This window comes from Balaenoptera borealis (assembly GCF_965194805.1).
Source record: "Balaenoptera borealis genome assembly, chromosome: 11".
In the NCBI taxonomy this organism is placed as follows: domain Eukaryota; kingdom Metazoa; phylum Chordata; class Mammalia; order Artiodactyla; family Balaenopteridae; genus Balaenoptera; species Balaenoptera borealis.
Genome location: NC_138868.1, coordinates 49,496,476 through 49,517,277, shown reverse-complemented (window position 1 = coordinate 49,517,277; position 20,802 = coordinate 49,496,476). Strand labels below are relative to the sequence as shown.

General features: G+C 52.0%; 1 protein-coding gene across 1 annotated transcript in view; it reads right to left on the bottom strand.

Moving 5' to 3' along the window:
• DCHS1 (dachsous cadherin-related 1) overlaps window positions 1–20,093 on the bottom strand; it is a 34,827-nt gene extending 14,734 nt beyond the window's left edge. The window contains exons 1-2 of the mRNA XM_082341334.1: window positions 19,814–20,093; window positions 3,950–5,857 (exon numbers count right to left, since the gene is read on the bottom strand). Of these exons, the coding sequence (XP_082197460.1) occupies window positions 3,950–5,737 (1,788 nt within the window). The 5' untranslated portion in view covers window positions 5,738–5,857; window positions 19,814–20,093. The remainder of the gene's footprint in view (window positions 1–3,949; window positions 5,858–19,813) is intronic.
• Window positions 20,094–20,802: the final 709 nt, after the last annotated feature.

The following is a 20,802-nucleotide window of genomic DNA, read 5'->3' as shown; positions in this document are numbered from 1 at the left end:
AAAGACCTCTGCCCTCTGACTCGCTGCAGGAAGAAAGCAATAAATAGTGGTCAAGAGAAGTTGTCAGGAAGTGACCCCAAAAGGCGCAGGGGCCGTTGACTGGAAATGACCAAGGCAGAAGTGAATTTTCTGGCCTGTGCAGCCCCTGCTCGGAGGTCCTAGTGCAAATGCAGTCTCCATTTTCAGCAGACTCTCAGCCTTGCTTCATAGTCCAACCTTGGTCAGCTCCCGCTTCCAGCTCTGCCTGAAAGCTGTAACTAACCTCATCTCTCTCCTCTTGTCCCCACCCCACCCCTAGCTCTCATCAAATGCACTAGTGCAAGGAGAAAATAAAGACCCTCATCTGTGAACTCTCTAAAATTCCTAGCAGACCACAAACTTACTTCATCTGCCCCATGCTGACATCCTTCCCAGGTGTCGCTCCTGCTTTGACACTTTGATACTGTGCTCTCCTGCTTCTCCTCCCACTGCTTCCCCACCCCCAGCCTTCCTCCACCTCTCCTTACTCTGTATGTTATACACTGTTGTTCTCTGGAATCTTTCCTTGGCCTCTTCTCATTCTACACACTCTGAGGGCCTTCTCTTCCACTGCTGTGGCTTTGACCATCATCTGTACTTTGACCCAGACCACTCCTCTGTGCTCCAAACTTGTACATCCAGATGCCTGCTCAACATCTCCACTTGGACGTCCCACAAGCACCTTAAATCCAACCTGTCCTAAACTAAACTCATGATAATTCCAACCCCTCTCTAATGATTCCTCCATCCACGCAGTTGCTCGAGCCAGAAATCTGTTCTTCCCTTTTCCTCTCTTGGCATATCAGTCAAGCAGGGACTAAGTAAATCCTCATTATCCCTCCTATTTGTCTGTTCCTCTCCATCGCCATTATCACTGTCCTGACTTGGGCCTGAGTCGTCTCTCCCCTGGACTACTGTAGCTCCCTTCTCATAGGTGTCTGACCCTCCAATCTGTCCTCCATACCAGGACTTCTCAACCTTGGCATGACTGACATTTTGGATCGATAATTCTTTGTTGTGGTGCTGTCATATGCATTATAGGATGTTGACAGCATCTCTATCCACTAGATACCAATAGATCCCACCAGTTGTGACAACCAAAAATGTCTCTAAACATTGCCAAATGTCCCCTCCAGAGGGCAAAATCACCAGCCGTTGTGAACCACTGCTCTACACTAACTAATAAAAGCATCTTTTGAGAAAACAAATATCATATTATTCCTCTACCCAAATATCTTCAGTGTCCCCTAAAGAAAAATGCTCAAACTCCTTGGCTTGGCTTGACTCCTCACTGTCTGGCCTCCTGCAGTCTCATCTCCCACCTTAAATTCCAGAGATACCGAGCCACTTGTAGGCCCTTGAACGAGTCAGACAAGTCAAGCTCTTCCACTTCTCTCTGCGTGTCACCTCTGCTTCAACCCTTCCCTTATCTCGCCCCCTCATCAGCTCCTGCTCATCTTTTAAGTCTCAGCTCAAAGGTCCTTTCTTTTGAGAAAACATTCCAACTGCCTATCTGTACCTCATGAATATCCCCATATAGAAGTTTTTATTATTGGAATAAAACTGTTTCTCTGCATATGAATCTCACCTCTAGACTATAAACTCCATGAATTAGGTAGGGGTTACTCAGTCATTACTGTATTCTGTGTCCCTAATACAATGACAGGCACATGGCAGATAGTTGATAAATGAATATTGAATAAATCAAATATTAAGACTTCTTGTAACAGTTATGAACACCCAACGGTCATTTTTACCCCTGCTTCCCTATGATTACTACTAGTAAAAACTCCAGGAAACCACCTGGAGAGATGCCCTCTTGCTTCAGGCACTAGTGAGGAGGGAAGACGTTTGGAAGCCACAGCCCATTGGTCCTGGGCCAAGAGGGAGAGTAAACACATGGGAGAGTGGGTGGGAGCTGGACAGCAGTAGGCAGGCAAGTACCCAGAGTCTGGCCAGACAGGAGGTCAGCCAGGCCTAGGCACTGGCCTGAAAGTCTAGGCCAACAGGCAGCTCCTAGAAGATGCTCAGGGATCTGGTGGACTTCTGAGACATAAAGACTTCAAGCACGAATCTCCTAAGAGACCACCCTGCCTCCAGTCTCCTCTTCTGCATCCAAATTCCATGGGGCAGCCAAAGCAATCTTTCCAAAAGACATATCAGATTTGCCTAGAGCCTCTCAATGGCTCCCTATGATTTTTAAAATAAAGTCAAAGCTTGTCATCTGTTCCCTGTCTACTCGCTTGTCTCATCTCCCCATAACTCTTTTTCATCAGCACAGTCGAGGCCAACTTGAACAACGCAGTTCCGTGAACACATCATGATGTTCTGTAGCTCTTTCTGTGGCCTTGGAGTCCCTGTCCTCATACCCCATGTTATTCACTTGGCAAAGTCTCATTGCTTCTGCAAAGGTCTGCCTTTAGGCTTCCATAGCACCTCATATGCAGCCTGATGCATTACTAGTTACTGGTGTGTCTCCTTGCCTAGACTGGGACTGGCCTGGGAATAAGACTGTTTCCTTTCTTTGTTCTCAGGGCCCAGCAGAGTGCCAAGCTTACAGTGGGTAAGTTAATTTTTGAATGTATCACTTACCATTGATCTAATCTCTCTTTCACTAAAGCTAAAGCAAGTTAGCTTCCCAAAAAAAAAAAAAAAATACAAAAATGGGACTTCCCTGGCGGTCCCAGTAGTTAAGACTGTGCGCTTCCATGCAGGGAGCACGGGTTTGATCCCTGGTTGGGAACTAAGATCCCATATGCTGTGTGGCATGGCCAAAAAACAAACAAAAAAACAATCTGTAGTGAGGAGGGAGGGATGAATAGGTAGAGAACAGAGGATTTTTAGGGCAGTGAAACTACTCTCTATAATACTATAGTGTATGTCATTATATATGTCCATTATACATATACTTTATACTTTTGTCCAAACCCATAGAATGTACAACACCAAGAGTGAACTCTAATGTAAACTATGGACTTGGGTGACAATGATGTGTCAATGTAGGTTCATCTGTTGTAACAAATGTACCACTCTGGTGTGGGATGTTGATAATGCGTGAGGCTATGAGTGGGGGCATGGGGTATATGAGAAATCTGTACCCTCCACTCAATATTGCTATGAATCTAAAACTGCCCCCAAAACATAAAGTCCTGAAAAAAAACCAAAACCGAATCTGATCATGCCTTTTCTGCCTCAAAGAAGTTCAGTGACCTCTTTTGCCTTCCAAGTAAAGTCCTAACCCCTCATGGCTTGGTGTCCAAGGACTTCTGCAGTTTGGCCTCAGCCTGCCTCTCCAGTTTCATGCTCCACCCATCTCCTCCAAGCCTGACTTGCAGGAAGTCTGTGGCTCCCACAGCCTGTCCAGGGCTCCTGCCTTTTCCTCTGAGAGGTCTTCCTGCTCTGGACATTGGGATCTCACTCGATACTTCTTGTTGTCTCTCATCCTCGTGCCTGAGCCCAAGTGTCCCATCAAGGCTCAGTTCCAAGGGCAGGGATGGGAGTGTATTCCAGGAAACCTCAGCACTAGACTAGGGTTGGAGAGCTCTGTAAATGCTGGCATCTCCCTTGGGGAACAGGAGCCACATGGGTGTGCAGAATCTCCGTCTCTGCCCTGCAGAACAACTTTGAAACTTTAAAGAGTCCTCTCTCACTTCCTGCCACCACAGGACACATTTTCTCTATATCCAATCTTAATTCTCTCAACTGCCAAGATTACCTGGCCCAGCTCTTGCACCCTGCTTTCTTATCTTCTCATTAATCCTCACCCTCTGCACAGACTGTGGAGCTCACCAAGTAGGACCGAACCCTCTGGCATATGTCACCATCAACAGATGGCACCTGCAAGGCTTGGTTCCTGCTCTGAGGTCCCCTGTGACCCTCTGATCCACTCCTGCCCACAGAATCATCCTGCTGTGTGCGGGGGCTTACCCACCTGCAGGAAGCAGGTTCCGGGCTGGGTGCCCTCAGGCAAGGAGGCATTGTAGAAAGTCCTCTGGAACTGCGGCTCATTATCATTCACATCCTGCAAGGCCACACTCACTGTGGCAGAGGAGGTGAGAGGGGGCAAGCCCCCATCCGTGGCCACCACAATTAGCTGTGGCTGTGGTTCCAACTCATAGTCCAGTGAAGCAGCTGTGGTGATGATGCCTGAAGTGGGATCGATGGAGAACCAGCGGGTGTGGGCACCTGGGGCCAGGCTATAGGTGACCTGACCGTTGGTGCCCTGGTCAGGATCCCGGGCCATCACTCGCACCACGAAGCTCCCAGGCAGCGCAACCTCAGGCAGGGGCTCGGGTCGGTAGAGCTGGCGGTCAAAGGCAGGGGCGTTGTCGTTGACATCAGTGACATGCAGCACAAAGGCAGCCTCGGCTCGCAGCGGGGGTGAGCCTGAGTCTGTGGCAGTAACTCGCAAGTTATAGGCATCCCTTTCCTCTCGATCCAGCTGCCGAGCCACGCACACCAGGTAGATGACGCTGTCCTGGGTGCTGAGCGCAAAGTGGCCCTCTCCACCCTCCAGGGACACATTGACATGGGCAAAGTCACCATCATCTGGGTCTGACACAGAGATTCGAGCAACAAGCTGGCCAGGGGGGGCAGCCTCAGACACTCGGGGGGAGCCATCCGCACTCAGGAAGATGACAGTCATAGAGGGCTGATTGTCATTGGCATCTCGCACGTGCACGGTCACAAAGGCCGAGCCCAGCTCAGGGTGAGCCCCTCCATCCCGTGCCTGTACCACCAGTTCATGGACCCGCCGTTGCTCGAAGTCCAGTGGCCGCTCCAGCCGCAGGAGCCCCGTGTGTGCGTCGATGGAGAAGGGTCCGTCACCCTCGCTCTGCCTCCGGTTGATCTCGTAAGTTACAGCCCCATTGGCACCGGCATCGGCATCAGAGGCATACACCTGCAAGACAGGACTGCCGGGGGCCAGGCTCTCGGACACCACAGCGTGGTAGCGGCTCTGATTGAAAGCTGGGGCATGGTCATTGATGTCCAGCAATGTCACGTCCAGTAGGGCCTGGGCCCTCCGGGGTGGTGAACCACCGTCGTAGGCCTCCAGTTGCAGCATGTAGTGTGAGCGGTTCTCTCGGTCCAGCTCCCCGGTAACTACCAGCTCAGGCACTGGGGCCCCATCTGGACCGGGACGTGTCTCCAGCCGGAAGATCTCTCCAGCCCCATCACCAGACAGCGCATAGCCCTGGGTTCCTAGGCGGCCAGCGTCTGCATCACGAGCAGGCTCCAGTGGGTAGCGGGTGCCAAGAGCTGTATGCTCAGGTATCTGCAGGACAGCTCGAGCCTGTGGGAAGGCTGGAGCGTGGTCATTGATGTCAGCCACTCGCACGGTAACTTCCACGGTGGCGCCATCAGGAGTGACTGCAGTGAAGCGGTAGCGATCCCGCCGCTCGCGGTCCAAGACTCGGGCTGTACGGACCACCCCACTGTGTTCGTCAATGGCCAGGTCTGTGCCCACCCCGCTGCCCTCCTGGGCGGAGATGAAGTACATGGGAGGTGCTGCCGTGCCTGCTGGAAGCCCTGCACTGATGTCCCCGATCAGTGTGCCCGCTGGCTGCTCCTCATCAATCTGCAGGTCCAAGCTCCCAGCCTGACCCCAGGCGCCTGGCACCCCCGCACCCAGGAGCAGCAGCAGCAGTGATAGCAGGGGTAGGGGCCTGGGGCTCTGCATGCCTGGGCAAGAAGGTGCAATGCCCCGCTCCTTCTGCATGACAGGGCCAGTCCAGCTGTGGCTTGGGCTCCAGCTCCAGGCCAGGCTCCGGGCTCAGCTTGATCTCAGGCTTTGGATCAGATCCAACTTGGACCCCGACTCCAGCTCACGATTTCTGACCTGGGAGAAAATCGGAAGCAAAAAGGTCATGATGGAGGAGGAATCAACCGTCCAGGCTGGGGTCTAGGCCACACCAGGACTCAAGCATGCTCAGTTCCCCCCGCAGGGCCCTTGTGCTGCCTCATACCGTCTGGGGCCCAGGAAGCTCCTCAGGACCCACTCCAGTCTTTACCTGGCAGGTCCCATCCCACTCTGATTCCCGTCCCCCCTCCACCCCCCAGCAGATTGTTTTTTCCTATTGTTCAGACCTAAATGCCTTCAGACTCCCTTCCTTCCATCTGTAGACTTAAACATGTGGCCAATTCTTTCTCATTTTTCTTCTCATCCAGGATTAATACCTCAGTAATCATGTGCTTGGCAACCTCACCCGAATCTCAACATTGTCCTCTCTGCCAGAGCCTTCTACCAACATTTAACTATGCTGAAGTCTCTCTCTCTCTCTTTCTCTCTTCTCTCTCTCTCTATATATATATTGTATGTATATATATACACCTTTAGCCCTACTTCCCTCTCTATTCAACAAGAGATTGAGCACCTATTATGTGGAGGCACTGGAGACACCTCAGAATAAAGGAAACAGTCCAGGAATTGGACAAGTAATTAGAAGTGTGATAAGAGCTGTGAGGGAGAAGTGCGGGGAGCTGTGAAGGCATAGGTATAGGAGGGGCTTACCACAGTCAGGGAGTCAGGGAGTGCTTCTCTGAGGAAGCGACATTCAAGTCAGGATCTACTTAATGTAGGTGTTTGCTAGACAATGGTGGGCGGAGAAGGGAGATACAGAAACGAGAGAAGAACATTCAGAAGAGGGAACTGAATGGGAGGCTTAGAGTCTGCAGTCAAGAAAGGGCTGAGGGTGTCTGGGGGCAGGTAGGGCACAACGTGTGTGAGGTGTAGAGTGCTGGGGCAGAAGGTATGACATGGGGCAGGGGCTCGTAGGCCATACTGATGATTCTGACTTTATGCCGAGGACAAATGGAAGCCATGAAACCATCTTAAGAGTGGGTGCTGCAATATGACTTGCGTCTTGTGAAGATCTCTATTGCTGCCCCTTTGTAAACAAGGATCACACAGATGGGAAGGTTATCTTAGGACAGCCCTGATAACACACTTGGGGGAGTCCAGGTGAGGGTGAACTGACGGTGAATTGGATGAGTGTTAGCAATGAAAATGGGGAGAAGCGGATAGCTCTGCGGGACGTTTTGCAGGTAGAACAGGCAGGGCTTGATGATGGCTTGAGGCAGGGCATGAGGGAGTGGGAGGAGTCAAGGATGATGGGCAGATTTCAGGCCTGAACCATTAGCTGGACAAAGGCAGCATTAACTGGCCAGAGAGAGAGACAGAGAAAGAAATCCAGGGAAGGGCGGTGCCTCTGTGACTAAGGGAGCCAGGGCTTCAAATGCTGCTGACGTTCAAGAAGGAGGAGGCCTAAAGCCCCATGAAGGCCTTTAAGGACTGAGTGAGAGCAGAATCCGTGGAGACATTGCCCTCTCTGAAAGGTTTGTTCACTGCCTCCAATTTCTCACCTCTCACCCCCTCCTCCATCTACACAGAGAGTCTTCCTCTCCTGTGACACTGCTTTCACTAGGCTTCCAATCATCGCTATACTCTACATCCAATGGACACTTTGTTATCTTCTTGCTGGATCATTCTGGAACACTGAAACACTGATCAGCCTCCCATGGTGACCCCCCACCTCTTGCTTCCATTGTACTTCTATGTCCACTCTAAAGTCCCCTGGGCAAGTTCTTCCTCTGCCCTTAAAAACTGGTGCTCCTCAGGACTCAGTCCAGGGCCGCATGTTTTCCCACTTACCACACTGCCTGGGTGATCTTATCCACTCCCATGCCTTCAGTTCAAATGTATCAATCATTTTATGTACCGTCTATGTGCTGATGACTTTGCAGTCTCCAGCTCTGGAGAGCACTGGAGACACATGTCCATCCATACAATGGACTTCCTTACAATGTATCCCCAACCTTCACCACAACCTGATTTTCTTCCTCCATTCCCTTTCCTGTGAACAGCACCACCGCTCAGAAACTCTCCTTGCTTTCCTTGCTTTTCTTCAGTCCTGATTTCCAATTAGTCTTCAGAACCTGACCATCTTAACTAGACATGTCTCAAGTCTGCCCTTTCCTATGTTTCCACACTGCTGCTGTCCCAGTCCAAGCACTGTCATCCCTCTTTTCGATTCCTGCCACAGCCCTTTCCTGGCCCCCATGCCTCCTGGATTGGACCCTCTGATCCATGTCCACCTGACCAGAGCTATCCTCACAACTCTCACCAAACCAGTCCCGACAAAAGGCTTCCACTGGTTTGCCATTACTGACGGCAGAAAACTGCTGCCCATTACGGACAAAAAAATGCAGATGCACATACACCCAAACTGTGTCTGCAGTTTCACGGGTTCATGGACACTAGGTATAGAACTTCTTTTCGCAAGACAAAGCCCAACCTCCTTAATATATCTTCCTGACCTGAGCCCTGCCAACCTCTCCACTGTGCCCCACACTCACCTTCCCCCACTGCACCCTGCATTCCAACACTAAACCCATCACCTGATCCTTCCCAACTCCTTGCCTTGTATGCACCATGCTCTTGCCCTGAGATATCCTCTAAAAGTCCTGTCCAATTGGCCATCCCCTACTCAAACTTCAAGATCCCATTCAAATATCCTGTCTTCTGTGGACTCTTCTATGATATCTCTCTGACCTCCCTGCAGTGCCTATGGTATCCCCTACTGGGCTCTCACTGCTTTTGATGCACACTGACAATAAATTGCACAGCAGCCCTGATTTGTTCATGTGTCTGCCCGTCACACCCCTCCCCCTACACCGAACTGAAAGCTCCTTGAGGACAGCAGCTTGAGGGTCTTAGTTAGTTTCTGGTTCTCCAGCAGTTCGTAGAGGTATCACGAGAGCAGGCAATCAGTGCTGAACAAATGTGCAGAACCTCATAACTGCACACCACCACCCTCACCTACTGACACAGGGAGAAACGTCCCTGGACACGCCAACTCAGACAACACACACAAACGCGTGTGAGCCCATGCCCCTGAGGCACCATGGTCAGGAGTGTGGCCGTAGAAATGGCTGCAGAAGTGTGTCCTTTGGTCTTTCTAGATTCGCTCTGCTCTAGGACTTCCTGTCCTCCCAAGGGATGAGAGTTTCTGACCCTCTGCTTACACTTCCAACCCCCATCTCTCCCATCTGTGTGAGGCAATTAAAAGAGCTGGGACTCTGGAGTTTGAGCTGGCTTTGAGTCCAATCTGAGTGTTATTTTCCTAAGCTATATAATGGCCATGTTAATGCCTACTTTGTGGGGTTTTAGGAGAGTTACAGGCAATGGAAACAAGGAGCTCAGAGTTGGGCATTTGGTAGATGCTCTCTCCTCGGTTCCCAACACCATCCCTGGCTTCAGAGTTCTAGGATTTACTAAGACCCCTCTCCCCAAGGCTCAAGTCTGTGAAGTCTGTGGAGCTTCCACATGGAATAACAGATCAGAGGAATTCAGAACAAGAAGGTCAGAGTGAACACAGGCCTGACTCAGAGAGGGGAGAGGCTGTGTGTAGAGAGATGGCGCAGTGGCCGGGGCAGGGATCTAGGCCTAGAGACTGGGTTAGAGGTCAAGGGTTAGGAATTGGTCCTATTCATTTAATCAGTCAGTGGAGAGAAAGCAGAGTGGGGATAATGGATAGTGAGGTCAATGTACTTCTTACATTCTGTGTTAGGATTCTTTGTCCCCAACCCAGAATGTCAGCTGTTTGAGGGCCAGGACTGTATCTTATTCACCTTTGTGTGTAGCACAGAGCATGGCACATAGCACATGATCAATACATTTTCTGATTGAAAGGATGTATGAATGGTATGAGATAAAACTCAGGTGAATGATCAGCCTTGAGGAGGAGGGATTCAGGCCCAGGCAGATGTCCCTTCTCCCAACCTGTGTAGACCCTGGTGCCCTCCTGGGTCCCTGTTCAATGCAAACTCCCCCATACACCCTCACAGTGGATGCACAAACGTGCCTACTCACGAAGTCACAGACCCACACACAGCCAGGCACACAGATGCACAGACTTACATGCAGACGGGCACACTCAACACACATACTCACATAGACAGGAGCTACTCTAACATACACAGAGACACCCAGCCTCACAGAGGAGCATCACACAGATGCTCACTCACACAGATGGGCATGTTCATTCACCTGGAACCTTCCCCCACCCCCCACACACGTGCAGGCACACATGCAAACACACACAGGCATGCTTTTGCCCACACAGACACATACACACAGAAAGACACTTTCTCGCGGGCCTCAAACAGGCGCGCGCACACATGCACACGCACACATACACACAGGCACACTCACACCCCCTCCCTCTCATGGACACAGACAAACCACTTTCACCCCTGCACAGACTCACGCTGGCAGGCCCGCGCACACACTTGCAGATGCACCCACACGCCGGCACGCTCTCACACACGCTGTTGGGGCACTCGTGGTCAGCTCTGCGGCTGCAGCTGTGACCTCGAGGTCCCTGGGGCCTGTCTGGACTATGCTTCATCACTTCCTGCTCCAGGGCTTCTAGTTCCAAACTCGAACTCCAGACTCTCTCCCGAGACTGTCTCATCCTCTCTCCAACTCTCTTCTCAGCACCATCTCCCCATCTGTCCACTGTTTCTCACTGCTTCTTCCCCAAGACTTGCTCCTCCTCTCTGTTCCTGTCTCTTTCCCTCTCCAGGTTTGTCCCATCCCTTCCCCCAGACCTGGCCTAAGCCATCCATCTTGTCTCTTTCCCCAATCTGTCCTGCCTCCTACCCAGATCTGTCTTCTTTCTGCCCCCAGATTGGTCACATCTCTTCCCCCACCCAGTTCTGCCTTGCTACATGCCCTCACCCTGTCCCGGTCCTGTTACTCTGTCCTCTGGCTCCATCCTGCTCTCCCCCTCTAGCCCCACATCTGGGCCTCTGGAACCACAGCTGGTTCTCATTAGGAGGGGGAGGGGCGAGACTGTTCATTGGGGCCTGCAATGTGATGTCAATCCCCCCCCCCACCAGCAGGCTGTGCGTCTATAGGACCTGGGAGCAGGGAGAACATGGGAGAGGAAAGAGGTGGGCTGTGGGGAGAGTAGTAGGGGGACCATAAGGGAAAGGGTGCTCCAGAAGGAAGCAGAGGAATGGCCCAAGGTGCAGAGGGGAAGCAGGCTGGGGGAGCTGGTACCTCACAGGTCTCCTCCCTCAACTTCCTGTCCCAGAGCCAGGGAGGGGCTGAGACCAGAAAGACAACAGGGTGAGGAGGGGGCTGCAAAAGGCAGATTGGCCCAGAAGTGGAGGAAGAAGAGGGTAGCTTTGGTGAGCAAAGGGAGGTGGAGATACAGGGCCAGGCATAAAGGAGAGGAAGAGAGGCGAGAGTTCTCATGGGGGATGACTCGGAGCAGGACTGAGGGAGAGCGTGTGTCAGCAAAGGAAAGAGTGAGTGCAGTTCATACAGAAAGGGGAGGCACGTCAGAGACAGGAACAGCTGGGCTGGAGAGGTGGGGGGCGGTAAATAAAGGCGGGAGCTAGGGCTGGGGAGTGGGTGGAAGGGGGTAAAGAGGAGAGGAGGCGTTAGTAAGGGAGGAGGGAGGAGAAGGCTGACAAGCTGGCTTCTTGGATGTCCCCAGGACAACCTCATGGATGGGTGGCCAGGGCAGTGTCCGGGCCTGGCTCTGTCCCTCCTGAGGACTGGTCCCATTAGGCACCTCAGGGAGAGGCCGGGGATGGATGTGAGCAGAGCAGGCAGAGGGAAAGTTTCTTTTCTGAACTGTTAGTGTGCTGGCAATTCATAGACGGTGCCTTATTTTATCATCGTAACAACCGCGTGAAGAAGGCATCCCACCTTCCACTGAGGAAACTGGGGCTCGGAGTGAAACAACTGTCCTGAGTTAACACAGCCTTGATTTGATCCCAGGACTATGCACTCCATACTGCCTGAGATTCATGGAGAAGGGAAAGATGAAATTTCAGGGGAGAGACCTAGGAAGACAATGGAGGCCTGGAGAAGAGAACCTATGGGAGGAGGGACACCAAGGACAAGGTGTTTGTAACCCAGGTCAGCAGTAGCGGGACAGAGAGGACACAGAGAAGAAAGATGTGAGGAGGTGAAGTTGACAAGATTTGGCCACCAGCCCTTCAGGAAGGGTGAGGGAATGGAAGGGCTCTAGACTGACTCCAGGGTTCTGGCCTGATTACTAACGTGGTGCCATTAGGACACCACAGAAGAGAAGCCATTTTGGGGGTTCCTGTTGAGGTCTCCCCATGGAGATGTCCCAAACACAGTTGGATTTGCAGGTCTGGAGCTTAGGAGAGAGGTCTAGGTTGGAGATGGATTTGGACCAATCAAGGAGTAACTCATAGCCATGGGTATGGAGATCCATCAGGTAGGACATGTAGAGCGAAAAGAGAGTCTACGACAGAGCCCTGGGGAACAGTCACATTCAAGGGGCAGACTGAGGAGAGCGTTATTCTTCTTGGAGGAGAAAGAGAAGGAGGCCGTAGCTCAGAAGTTAAAGGAGGGAGCATTTCAACAAGGATGGAGAGAGCGATAGTGTCCAATGCTGCTGAAAGGTCAAGAAAGATGAAGACTGAGAAGCAGCCACTGGTTTTAGCAGTCAGGAGGTCATAGTGATCTTGGGGAGAATCGTTTCAGGAGAGTCCTAAGGGAGCAAGCCTCCTGCAATGGGAACTGATAGAGAATGAATCAACTAACAACTAGCCATAGACCAGATGTCAGTATAGATTCATTCATCAACACATGCTTACTGCACTCCTAGAAAATGGAGGCAATGTATCATGGTGAGGTAGGACCAGACAGTGATGAAGACATGGACTCTGGGGGTAAACCAACTCTGGGATTTCTCCCCAGCTTCTCACTTGCTAGCTGTGTAATCTTGGGTGAGCCACTGAAATGCTCAGTGCTTCCATTTCCTCATTTATAAAATAGGGACAGGGACTTCCCTGGTGGTCCAGTGGTTAGGATTTCGCCTTCCAATGCAGGGGGGGCGGGTTCGACCCTTGGTCAGGGAGCTAGGATCCCACACACCTCATGGCCAAAAAACAGAAAAACATAAAACAGAAGCAGTATTGTAACAAATTCAATAAAGACTTTAAAAAAATGGTCCACATAAAAAAAATAGGGACAATAATAATACTACAGTGTATTCGCAGTTAGAATAGTGTGTTGCACACAATAAGCACACATAAGCGTGAACACAAACATGCTTGTGTAAGTACACAAGCATGAACTATTATTACAGTGGTTAAGAAGATGGGCTCTGCTGTCTGACAGACTCGAGTTCAAATTCTGACTCCGCCACTTATAGTGAAATCCTGGGAAAACCATTTAACCTTTCTAGACCTAAGTTTCTTCTTTTGTAAAATGGGGATTAAAGTTCCTACTTTATATGGTTGATATGAAAGTTAAATGAAAGAATGACAAAAAACTTAGCAGTGGCTGGTATACAGTGAAGGCTCAATAAATGTTGGCTGCTATTGCGTGCCAGACACTCACAATAACCCTGGGATAAGTGTTATTCTACAGATGAGGAGACTGAGGCTCAGACTAGGTAGCAGAGAAACATCTGGAACATAGCTCTGATGGACTCCAAAGCTAGTGCTTTCTCTTCCACAATATTGCTTCTCTGCTGGAGGGCTCGGAACAGCCTGATAAACGTTCATGTAAGTGGCCAGGCAACCAAACAGGGAAGCAGCCTGAGCAGAGCTGCGTGTAGGAGAGTAACTCCAGCAGTATATGCAAGGTGGGTCGGAGCAGGAGGTGATCAGTGACGAGGCAGTTCTGAGTCCAGGTTGAGGGTCAGGTGGGCATGGGGTCAGGTGGTTAGAGGGGAAGTGACCAGAGGATGCTTGGAGGTCTCCAGGAGACAAAGGGAAAAATAGGAGAGGTGGGCCCAGGGCACGTGTGTGAAATGATTCACTAATAGATTTATTCAATAAGTACCTATTGAAGACCTACCATGTGCCAAACACCATACTAGGCACTAGAGACATAGCAGTGACCTGGACAGATCGCGTCCCTGCCTTCATGGTGTTCACAGGTAGGGAGGCCTGGGCAGGGATGGGCAGGGCAGGGGGAGGGAGCTACAGTGGTGGGATGAGCAGCAAGGACCTGGTCTTAAGATCTGACTCTCACAAGTAGAGTCCGGGCTGCAGAGGAGGCCAGTGAGGCTGGAGCTAGCTGAGAAGCTGGAGACGTAGAGGGAAGAACGAGCCTGGGGAAGCAAGAGGTGGAGGAGAAGGAGAGAGTAGTAGAGGGACTGAGATCTTGGAAGTAAAATGAACTAAGTTAAGAGTTGAGCACTTAATAGTTGTTTTCTTTCTCAATCCTCAGAACAACTCTCTTACTGTTACCTCCATATTCAGCTGAGGAAAGGGAAGCTCAGAGAAGCTAAGGTCATCCAGGTGGTAAATGGTGAGGCTGGAAGGTGTGAGGTGTACCCCCCACCCCCGCTTCCTTTCCTCCCTTTCCTCCTTCCTCACCAAGCATATGAGAGTGTGTTCTAGGCTCTGAGAGGAAACAGCTCCTTCCACGGAGCAGCTTAGACAGAAAAACATAAACAACAGGGCACTCCACTGTGCTAAGCGAACACAGAGGGGCATCCTGACTCAGGCCTGGGGGTTCTAGGTGGGACTGCTGGAAGGAGGTGCCCTCTCACCAGGGGACACAGGAACCGAGAAGCCCCTCCTAAGTGGCAGAGGTTGAAATGCCCGGAAGTCAGAGGATTACCTGGAAACACTGACACCGGAGCTGAAGGAAGGGGCAGGCAGCAGGAAACCAGGAAAAAGATGGGATCCAATACCATGAACCCATGGGAGGGGCTTTTGCTTGCAGGTACCGGGGCATCAGAGAGTCCAGTCTTGCTTCTGTCACCACTGACAGGCAAAAGGAAGAGGAAGAAGAGGGCACAAGTATCTGGGAACCTGATACAGGGAGGAGCAGGGGCCTGGGTGCCAGGAGTAGGAGGGCTCAGAGTGGTGTATGTGAGGGGGTGTTAGAGGAAGGAGCAGCCCGTGGCACCCCCAGGGAAGGGGGCCTGGTGGAGTAGAGCAGATGGAGAGGCACTGTAGTCCTGTGGCCTGGTGGCATGTCACAGCTTCCTCGTCTTCCACTCCCTCCAAGAACCCCAACAGGCACGTGGCCCAGTAGATTTGGATCTGCAAATTTCTGGTGTTTGTTAAATATTTGCTAGCTGAATGAAAGGGAAATAAAGTACAATAGGGGAGAGGAAGAGGATCCAGGAAAAGAGAAGTCCAGGTGAAAGAGAGAGAAGAGGAGAGACAGTAGGGTGAGGAAGGACAACTTGTGGGGGAGGGGAGTGGAAATGTCTCTAGTGGGTAAGTGGGCATGTGTGAAAATGTCTCTACTGTGTGGGCAGCTGAGAACAGGGGTGAGTCTTCTGAAGAGTGAATGAGGGTGAGGGAGGTGCTGTGAGGTGCCTCATTCATTCATTCATCTGTTCATTGCCAAGCATCTGTAGAGGGGTCCGGGGACATGAAGATGAATAATATACAACCTTGTCATTAAGGATATCCCAGCCCAGGCAGAGAGACAGAAAGGGAAGAGGTAATGACAACAGTGAGACAAGAGGGTCCCAAGCTTGCCTGGTGGTCAGGAGAGGCAGGGTTTGAGACTAGAGCTGAGGATGGGAAGGGGTTAGCCAGGAGACAAAGGGAGTAAAAGGCTTTTCCAGGCAGTATGTGCAAAGGGCCAGAAGCATGGAAGAATGCAGTATCTTTGGGGAACTACAAGGAATTCAGTATGGCTGGAACTTGCAATGTGAGGGAGCTATGGAAATGGGAGAGGGTGGGGAGGCTGGGGGAGTCAGGTCATGACAGACCTCCTAAGCCTCCTTAAAGTAGAGATCTCACCCAAGACAGTGGTAGGATACTAAAGAATGCTGAGCAGGGAATGCCGTGGCTGGATTTGCACTTTAGGGAGAGCCGCAATGAGAAGACTGGATTGGAAGAGGGAAGAGTAGACGTCTAGGGAGACAAGTTAGGAGGCTCTTGAAGTAATTCATGTGAAAAGATGGTGAAGGCAGTAGCTGAGGCCATGGATAAAAGGGGATGGGATATCAGAGATAGCTGGAAAGGAAGTAGAACCAACAGGTCCCAATGACTTTCTGGGCTATGGGACATGTGGAGAAGGGAGTGGCTACGGTTAATTTCTGGGTTGGTAGCTTGATAACTGAGTGGGGATGGTGGCTTGGGGGAGGAAGGAATGATGAGATGAGGTCTGGACATGTTAAGGGGTTTATGGACTCTATAGTAAAGATCAGGTAGGAAGCAGACCTGCAGGTCTGGGGGTCAGAAGAGAGGTCTGGAAGAGATAGATATTTGGGAGTCATCAGCTTATACAGATGATAATTAAAGCCCTGGAAATGAATGAGACAGATGACCAAGAGGGGTGTATACAGTGAGACAATGAGAAGGTCCAAGCCAGAACCCTAATAAACAGTAACATTTAGGGGCCACCCAAGGGAGCCCCCAAAGCAGACTGAGAAGGAACAGCCAGGAGGTGCTCTGAAAGAGAGATGCACAGATCCCACCCTACTGTATTATCTGTTTGTCTGTCTCCCTTGCCAAGGGTAGGTATAGAATAGTGTCTTCTATTACAGTATCCCCACCACCTAGCAGTGAGCTCATTAAATATTGACAGAATAAAATAGTGGCTCAAAAGGCGTAAGAATGATTCAAAGAGAAAAAAACAGTCAACAATGTTGGACCCTGCCAAGAGGTCAAGCAGTTGAGGAGTTTTGAAAAGAGCCCCTAAATTTGGCAGGTGAGAGGTCATGTTCTCTTAGGGAGAGCAGTTACATTGGATGGGGCAGGAGTAAATGGGAAGTGAGGAGGTGGGAACAGCTCTGTGCGGAAGACCCTTTCACAAAATGTGGCAGTGAGGCAACGTGAGAGAGCGTCTTAGCTAGTCAGGTATTACGGGGTTAATACCTGGAGAGGTATTATAACCTAGAAGGTAGGAGAGCCTGGAGGCTCTTCATGTGCTCACAGGAGGAACGGGTACAGAGGGAGAAACTGGACACATGGATAAGACTCAGAGTAATTTGTCAAGTGAGGCCGAAGGGGGTGGGATCTGCAACAGCCGAGGGAATTCAAACTGGATGGCCTCAATTTTCCGAGTGGCCGACAGACCAGGTGTGTCTGTCATGTCTACTCTTCCTTCCCCCCTTTCCTTCAGCCTCCACATCCATTCTGTCACTGAGCCCTTCTGACCCCACTGCCTAAAGAATTCTTGAAACTATCTACTTCCTCGTCCTCTACTGCCACTCCTCCAGTTCAGACCAGCATTATCCCCTCCTGGGTTCCTGCAACAGCCAACTATCCCTTTCTTTTCAGACTCCTCCCTCCAGTCACCACACTGCTGTCAGAGTGGTATTTATAAGACAGATCTGATCATATCACACCACAGCTTCAAATGATTCGGTGATTTTCAATTATTCTTGGCTTCCATAAGCTCTCATATGACCTACAAGAACTGCATGACCTAACTAACCCTTCATTACCTCTCCCAGACTCTGTGACCTGCCCTCACGTCATGCTACTAGTGCCAGGCTCACTGGATTGCTTTTTCCCTCAGACATACAATACTTTCTTACATGTGGGCTTTCCATTGCGGCTCCCTAGGCTTGGCATATTTTCCACCCACTCCACCTCACCTCCACCTCTCCTTTGCTTGGTAGACTCCCTATGTATCTATCAAGCTTCAGCTTAAATGTCACTTCCTTCCAAAAGCCTCTTCTGGTCTCCCTACAAGGGCTCAGGTTTCCCTGCTATGTGCTGCCATGGTACAGAGCTCACCCCATAGCCTGTAAGCTCCATATGGGCAAGGACCATGTCTATTTTGTTCACCCTTGTAATGCCAGCACCTACCACACTGCCTGGCACAGAGTAGGTGCTTAGTAGGTGTTTGCAGAATAAATCATCCAGCGAGTTGACTAATTAATCTGCTGAAAACAATGAGGGATGTGAAAAAATAGAAAAAATTTCATCTATGTATTTATGGAGGGCCCAGTTGAGGGTGCAATTTATAGAAGCATGAATTTATAGAAGCATAACTTGGTGTGGTTGAGAAATCATTCCAGCTAGGATTGAGACTTTGTGGGATGGGTGGTCTCAAGGACAACAATAAAACGGAACAAAGAGTGGCCAAGGAGTGGGTGAAGTGATGGTCCTGGGCATATAAACTGGAAGGAGAGCACAAAGCTAGAAAGGGGCAGATTAGGACAAAGCAAAGAGGTCAAGGGCAAGGAGTCATTATGAGGTTGAAGAGTAAGTGGAATGGGAGCGAGGGCATCCGGGAGCTCGAAGGACACTGGAGGCTGTGGGCAGAGTGGAATGTAGGAGTTCAGAATTTTAGAGATGGACCAATTATACAGAGTGGTCGTGGGAGGGGAGAAGGTAACAGGACCTAAAGAGCTCAAGAAACTGTGAGGCTACACTTGGAGGGACACTTGGAACCATAGCAGGGTATAGGGTGAGGGGAAGACTGATGTAGGTCCCCAAGTTTTCAGGGAACTTCCCAGAGGGTAAGCCTGCGAAGTCTATGAGTGAGAAGAAGCCATGGTGTGAGTATCATAAGTTAATGGGAGTTTATTCAGCAGTTGGGACAGCTCAGTCTGTGGTGTATGCAAGACACCTAAAACTGTGTTTCCTATGGGATATACACATGGGTGTTGGTAAGGGTGACTGCAACACAGCCTCCTGTTAGTGTCAGGTCTCTGAGACACCTGCGATGTACAGGCAGTCCTGATGAAGTATAACCTAGATGATGGCTTGGCTGTGACAGGGTTACCATTGGATGTATATTGCTGTGGCAGTGTCTCCGGAAAGGTGCTGGCAGCAGTGGTGTCTCCCATGGTTTGTGGTGGCCTTGACAGTGATCCTGTGGGAATGTGTTGGCTGCACCATTTCTGTCGTGGGTGTATGCTGTTCTGAAAGCACCCTCTGTAAATGTGTAGTGGCTCTGACAGTGCTTCCGGGGGTTGTGTGATGGCTGTGAAGGCATCTCTTGTGGATGTGTGCTGCCTGCAACTGTGTCCCCTGTGGGTATTTGAGGAGTTGACATAAGCAACAATATTTTTCTGGCCTATGACCCCGTGGCTGTGAGCCCGGCCCACGCCACACTGAGCTCATTGTACTTCTAGACCTCCATTTCCCCACCCCCTCCACGTGGGGCTAGGCCCGCAGTGACCTCTCTCCGTCCCCTGCACAGGATTCCCATCTAGGCATCCTGGACACAAACTCAACACCAGTCTGGGTGACAGACTTCCAGTTCGGGCTTCGCCTGTCTCTCCTCTGTTTCTCTTTACTTCTCCCCCCTCAGTTTCTTTGTTTCTGTCTCAGTTTGTCTCTGTCACACACCCATCCTCCACATTCTGACACATGGCTCCCACAGAGGCAGGCAACACACACACACGCGCGCACACACACACACACACACACTCCCTCACAGGGACTGGCTCACCAGACACATACTCACTCTGACCCACACACCCTCGGAGTGACACGCACGTACACACGGCCAAACACACACACACACGCACACAAACTCCCCAGTGACACGCACTGACTCACACTAGGCGATGCACTCGCGCTCACACTCACATTCGGAGGAGCACACACACACCCTGCCCACACCCCCGGCACACTCACGCCGCCACACATCCGACTCGATGACACACGCACACAAAGACCCCCAGGCCCTGCCCCCACGCTCACGTTCACGCTCGTCCTCGTCCCGCAGGCCCAGGCCCCCCCCCTCCCCCATTGTCTCTGGCTCAGAACAAAGCCCCCGGCTCCGTCGCCGCCACCGCCGCCCAGGAGAGGCCGGCGGCCCGGCGGGTGCGGCCGGACGGGCCGGGCGACCGCGGGCACTGACCTCCGCGCGGCGCGGGCTCCCTTGCCCGGTCCTGGGGCGCCGTCCGGCGCGGTCAGCCCCCTGGGCAGCGCCCGCCTGCGCGGGGCCTGGGGCCGCGCATCGTCCGCCACCGGTGTCTCCCGGCCAGCGAGCAGCTCCGGGCGGGCGGCCGGCCGTCGGTTCGCAAGCCCCCGCCCGTCGATCGGTCCGTCCGCCGCCGCCGTCGCCGCCGCCGGGGCGCCGCCTCCTCCACAGCCGCCCCGAGGAGGAAGCGAGATTCGCCGCCGCGGCCCCGCGCCCCCTCCCCTCCCCTCCCCTCCCCCGCCCTCCGCGCGGTAACCCGAGCCCCCGCCCCTCCGCCCGCGAGCCCCCGCCCCCGCCCCCACCCGCGCTCCGCGCCGCTGCCCCCCCAGCGCCCGCCAGTCTTCCCTCCGCCCCTAGACTTCCCGGCCCCAGTCCCCGGCCGGATCCGGCCCCAGCGCTGCGCGGTTCCCGCGTCCCCGTTCTCTTCCCTTCTCCTGGTCCAAGCGCCCTGTCCCCTTCTCCCATCCCGTTCTCTACATCCTCTCTCCTCGTCCCCTTCTCCTTCTCGTCCTGCTCTTCCATCTTCTTTCCTACCCCCCATTCCTCCACCGTCCCCTCTTCTCCCTCACTGCCCTATTCTCCCTCCCAACCCTTTTCTCTCCATTCCCCTCTCCCTTCTCCCTACCCTCTTCTTCTCGCCCCATCTCCCATCTTTCCTCTCCAGCCCCTTGTCCCCATCCCTTCTCGATCCTTTCTCCTCAGCCTCTTCTCCACACCAGTTCTCCCCATGTCCTTTGCCTGCCCTTCTCCTTTCCCTGTCTCCCCACCTCTTCTCTTCACCTCTTTTCCCCCAACCCCTTCTCCCTGTCCCTTTTTCCCTGTCTCTTCCCCACATGGCTTTCCCTCCCAGTTTCCTTCTGTCATCCCTCTTTCCTCATCCTCTTCTTCCATATTAATCTCTCCATTCTCTCCTCCTGGTCACTTCT